This window comes from Myotis lucifugus, unplaced genomic scaffold (assembly GCF_000147115.1).
Source record: "Myotis lucifugus unplaced genomic scaffold, Myoluc2.0 scaffold_2641, whole genome shotgun sequence".
In the NCBI taxonomy this organism is placed as follows: domain Eukaryota; kingdom Metazoa; phylum Chordata; class Mammalia; order Chiroptera; family Vespertilionidae; genus Myotis; species Myotis lucifugus.
The window spans coordinates 15,225-21,027 of NW_005873689.1; the positions used below are offsets into that span (position 1 = coordinate 15,225).

At 38.3% G+C, this 5,803-nt stretch overlaps 1 protein-coding gene across 1 annotated transcript; it reads left to right on the top strand.

Annotated features, from left to right (window-relative positions):
- Positions 1–1,324: 1,324 nt before the first annotated feature.
- Positions 1,325–4,042, top strand: LOC102424502 (DNA repair and recombination protein RAD54B-like; the record flags this gene model as incomplete). The annotated part of the gene is made up of 2 exons (XM_023749067.1): positions 1,325–1,471; positions 3,901–4,042. Coding segments are annotated over exons 1-2 (277 nt in total), but the record flags the coding sequence as incomplete, so codon positions are not given.
- Between the last annotated feature and the right edge of the window lie 1,761 nt (positions 4,043–5,803).

Consider the following 5,803-nt stretch of genomic DNA (forward strand, 5'->3'; position numbering starts at 1 on the left):
ATTTCCAGGGCCTGGGCAAAGGGCTCAGTTCTAATTTAAGAGGTAGCAAGGAAGCTCAAATATTTAAGGGGGAAATATACTGATGCCTGCAGTTTACTTTTAAATGCATTAATAAGTTAGATGACTGGTGGATGTAAATGGCAGAGCTAGAATTCCGGTCAATTTAGAATCTGTTTTCTAAACCACCACCACTCGGTGCTGCTTCTCACTTGCCTACATTCTCAAATTCATTTAAAAAATAATAGGATAAACAGGAGGGTTGAAAAATTAGAAATCGTGTATTAGGTCTGGAAGGGTTTCAGGGTGTAAGGTGGTGATGAAAGAAATTTTACCATCTAGTCCATTCTCTTTATTTTACAAATGAGGGAATTGATACCCAGAGAGTTTAAATAGTTTGCCCAAAGTTTCTAGCTACTGTGTTTTTCTAACGTTCTTTTTAAAAACGGTTTTGGTCAGAATTTTCAGAGTTTTACAGGGGGATCTGACTAAATGCAGAAAATAAAACCTAATTTCATGATGTGGACATCATTTTTATTAATGACGTCGAGAATTTATTACTTTAATTAAGTAGACTCATCATTATCTTGTTATTTCAGTTGAGCTATTGTCATCTAAAAGCCCCTTGAGTTTTTCCATATAAACTTTCTATTGTTCTATTTCATTTGACCATTAAGGGCCTAACATTTGTATGTTGTAATTCATCATGTTGCAGTTGTCAATTATGTATCCAGGGCCATGTAATATTCTGTTGGCCCATTTTAAAGGGGATGAGGTTAGTGAGGTTATTTTGGCATGAGTTATTTAGACAGAATCTGTATTGACCACTGCTATTGATAAATACTGCTTCTCAAGTACACATAGTTACAAACCAATTTTTTTTTAAATATATTTTATTGATTTTTTACAGAGAGGAAGGGAGAGAGATAGAGAGTTAGAAACATCGATGAGAGAGAAACATCGACCAGCTGCCTCCTGCACATCTCCCACTGGAGATGTGCCCGCAACCCAGGTACATGCCCTTGACCGGAATCGAACCTGGGACCCTTCAGTCCGCAGGCCGCCGCTCTATCCACTGAGCCAAACCGGTTTTGGCTAAACCAATTTTAATTAAAACCATTAATTTGCTCTAAGATTGTGTTAATAGAGATCTATTTTGCCCTGAATAAGAAACAGTAGAGAATGCCCTCCACTGCTAACCCCTCAAACTGTCTAAGGGCTGTCCAGCACAATGTGAATGTCCCCACTCACCACGGAAACCGAGGCAGAAAGACCTGAATCTAATCAGACTTATGGGAGATTTTTGTTTTTGGTATTTTTCAGGTTAGTACTGCTGAACATGAGACGATCTGCAGCACCAAGTCAGTTGCAGGGGAAACCCTTCAAAAAACCAAAATTTATACCGCCAGCAAGAAGTAATCCAAGTCTGAATGAAGAGATTACAAAGCTGGATCCAGATATGCAATTGTCTGAGGTAAAAAAAATAAAAAATAAAAAATTAAAGGAAGCAATATAGAGAAGCATGTATTTGTAAAAAAATGCCATCTGAAGAGTTGGCATTTTAACAATACTTACTGTCTATAGGAATTTTCAGTTGACAAAGTCCTACCAACGCCTTAGAAATTATTACGATTTTTTTAAAAAAGGAATGACATACAGTTGGGTCCATAAAATAAAATTCTGGTAAAAGTAAAAAATACCGTACCTCTGTGAGGAAAAGGGTGGAGATTCTTGTAAAAAATTATTCTGATTAGTGTTCTTTTTTTCCTTTTAAATTGATTTGAGAGAGAGGAAGGGAGAGGGAGAGAGAGATATAAATATCAATGATGAGAGAGAATCATTGATGGGCTGCCTCCTGCATGCCCCCTACTGGGGATCAAGCCCACAACCCAGGCATGTGCCCTGACTGGGAATTGAGCTGAGACTTTGTGGTTCATACGTTGATGCTCAACCACTGAGCCACACGGGTTGGGCTCTTTTTTTTCTTTTTTCTAATCTTCACCCAAGAATATTTTTTCCATTGATTTTTAGAGAGAGTGGAAGGCGCGAGGGGGTGAGGGGAGAGAGAGAAAGAGAAACATTGATGAGAGAGACACATTGATTGGTTGCCTCCCGCACACACCCTGACTAGGTTTGGGACTCGAACCCTCAACCCAGGTATTTGCCCTTGACTGGGAATCAAACCTGTGACCCTTCAGTGCGTGGCTGACACTCTAACTAGGGAGCCACACTGGCCCGGGTGATTTTTGTTCTTTTTAAAGATACCATATAAATAAATGAAAACTTTAGATAAGGCAGTTTAAAGATAAGCATGTAAGTAATGATTTATATCATTATTCTGGACATTTCATTTTACTTATAAAGAGTAAATGTGCCCTGGCCACATTGGCTCAGTGGACAGAGCATTGGCCCTTGGACTGAAGGGATGTCGGTTTGATTCCGCTTAAGGACAAGTACCTCGGTTGCAGGCTTGATCCCCGGCCCAATTGGGACATGTGCAGGAGGCAACCAATCGATGTTTCTCTGTCTCTCCCTCTCGCTCTCCCTTCCACTCTTTCTAAAACCAATGGAAAACATCCTTGGGTGAAGATTAACCAAAAAAAAAAAAAAAAAAGGTAAATGCTTGAAGCAGTCTTAATATATGCTCTTTACTACTAAGAGAAGGAATTGTTTTGATCTTAGATATATAGAAGTTAAATAGAAAATTTATAAAACAGGCAATCCACACTTCTGCTACTCTATAATTCTCTGATCTATTTATGCTATGGAGGTTAAAGTCTACTAATACATTTTTTTCTTTTTTATTGTGAGTTGTTATTTTTTTTAAAATTCAAACATACTGTGGTAGACAGAAAAATGGCTCTCTAAAAATGTCCATATCTTGCCCAGCTGGTGTGGGTCAGTGGTTGAGCATCGACCCATGACCCAGGAGGTCGTGGTTTGATTCCCAACATGGCACATGCCCGGGTTTCAGACTCAATGTACTTTAGGGGGCATGCAGGAGGCAGCCCATTGATGATTCTCTCTCATCGCTGATATTTCTATCTCTTCCTTCCTCTTTCTGAAATCAATAAAAACATATTAAAAACATCCATGTCCTAATCCTTGGAACTTGTGAATATGTTACCTCACATGGTAGAAGGGACTTTTTGACTAAGTAATTAATGTTAAGGATCTTGAGGTGGGGTAGTTATCCTGGATTGTCTTGGTCGCCCCATATAATTGTCCTTAAAAGAAGAAGAGGGAGCCCTGGCCAGTGTGGCTTAGTTGGTTGGGCATTGTCTCATGCACTGAAAGGTTGCTAATTTGATTCCCAGTTAGGGCATATGCCCGGGTTGCAGGCTCCATCCCTAATGGGGGGCGTGCAGGAGACAGCTGATCAATGTTTCACTCTCACATTGATGCTTCTCTCTCCCTCTCCCTTCCTCTTTCTCTAAAAAAATCAATAAAAATATTTAAAAAGCACACTATAATTATAAGCACAATTTTCATTCTCTGTGTCAGTTATTTTAAAAAATAGTTTTTATTGATTTCAGAGAGGAAGGGAGAGGGAGAGAGAGAGAGAAACATCAATGATGAGAGAATCACCCCACACTGGGGATCGAGCTGAAACCTAGGCATGTGCCCCAACCAGGAATCGAACTGTGACCTCCTGATTCATAGTCGACACTCAACCACTGAGCCACACTGGCTGGGCTCAGCTTTCAATACTAATTTAAAAAACAATAAAAATTGAATTTTAAGTTATTTTTTTTTAAGTATCCCCTATGTATATGTAGAGAAACTAAATTTGTAGCTCTTTTTTTTTTAACTTGTAGCCCTTTTTAAATTAGCTATCTGTTATGTAAAAATATGGAAAATTAGATTGAATTTCTGCATAAAATACATATTTCGTTCTTTTAGGTTGCTGCAAATAATACTCTTCTACAATTACAAGCTGATCCCACAACATACAGTTTAAATCTTCTGCCTGCTGAAGACAGTGGTAGAGAAATGAATCACGGGGAAACATCTGCAGTGCCAGCATTTAACCTACATCATACAGGTAAGACTGTGCTTTCTAGTAATCAGGTTTACACTTGACCAGTTTTATTACAGTACTAGAGGCCCAATGCATGAAATTCGTGCAAGGGGCTCGGCCCTTGCAGCCCCAGCTGCCTTGTGGCCCCGCCCCCGCCTGGTCGTTCCAGAAAGTTGTTCCGCCGGCCAGTCTAATTAGCATATTAGCTCTTTATTACATAGGATTATTTAAATTGATTACTTAGAATGAATATGTACATTTGAAAGTTATTGATACAATACTACTAGATTGTTGGCAATTCAGATTTTTGTTGTCATAATTTATCTTTAATGATTGCATTAATCATGTAATTCAAATCTTGTACTTTATAATAGGTGTATGTCTAATACTGTTCATTGTAAAGGTATTGGTCAAATATGGTCTTTGCCTCAAGTACCAAAAGGTGTTTAAAGATTAAAATAACAAATTTTCTAAAAAAAACATGTTAACAATACTAAAATTGGAGAGGTGAACTTGAAATAAATGAAATTGTTAAATCATTATAGTCCATGGAGTAACTTCTGATCAGTTAGATGGGAATTATGAAGGTATATAATTGCAGTAAAAGCAAGCACTTAACAAATGTTCCCTCTCCCCATTGTTGAATTGAGTTAAAATAATGGCTATGGTTCTTTTTGAGTCTAATAGGCCAGTATTTTTCAGATAATTAAAAAAATAATGAAGATGGTTCACAGATGTTTATCTGGTCTTGTGAAAACCAACATCAAAACTACAGTTTTCCAAATTGTATTTTATTAATTTTTGGTTGAATAAGCATATTCAGGGAGAGAGCCCCATCTGCTGGGTTGTAGAATCGTTAACTGCCATCCTTAAGATACCAGTGTAAATCAACAAAAAGTGCCTTCATCGCTTAAACCTTTTCAAGTAAGTTCTTTTTTTTAAATATTTTTATATATTTTTAATTGATTTCAGAGAGGAAGGAAGAGAGAGAGAGATAGAAAGATACATGATGAGAAAGAATCATGGATTGGCTGCCTCCTGCAAGTTCCCCACTGGGGATCGAGCCCACAACCTGGGCATATGTCCTTGACTGGAATCGAACCTGGGACTTTCGGTTCACAGGCCGACACTCTATCCACTGAGCCAAATCGGCCAGGGCTTCAAGGAAGTTCTTGAGCTTGGTGATGATTAATTTTACCTATAAATGGTTCATTTCTTGGTGGGGCAGAAAGGAATTTTGTATTTCCCCAATTGGCCAGAATCATTGGTACCATTTATGCTCCTCAGAACTTAAAAGTGGGGAAGGACTTTTGGAGCTGGTACCAATTCAGGGAGATTTGTAGAAACAGTTCTGGGCATGGCAGTGTAGCTGCTGCCATGTTTCACTGATTTGCTCTCATTTCTTCCTACTGTACTTTCTCCTTTTCTTCTATCTTTGTTAGATGAATGTCCTATTTTCCCAGTCTTTCATCTCTACTGTCAGGCCTGTGGCAGATAATGATCCATGCATGCCTGTTTTTTTGTTTTTGTTTTTTCTATCATGGTAACTAATATCTTCCCCAGTGAATGATATTTAGACTCTACAGTATGTTACATTCCTTGTTACTGGTTTGGGGTTTCATTTGTGTTCTATGGTTTCTTGTTCTCTTCCCTGCTAACTATGAGAAGAGAGTTAAGAGTTAAGATAAACTGAAGAGTTTACTTAATTTATTCAACCTTTAATCCCTTAATCCTCCTCCGATTTAATGCATTTACTGGACTGGGGAACCTGTGCCACCTCCTGAC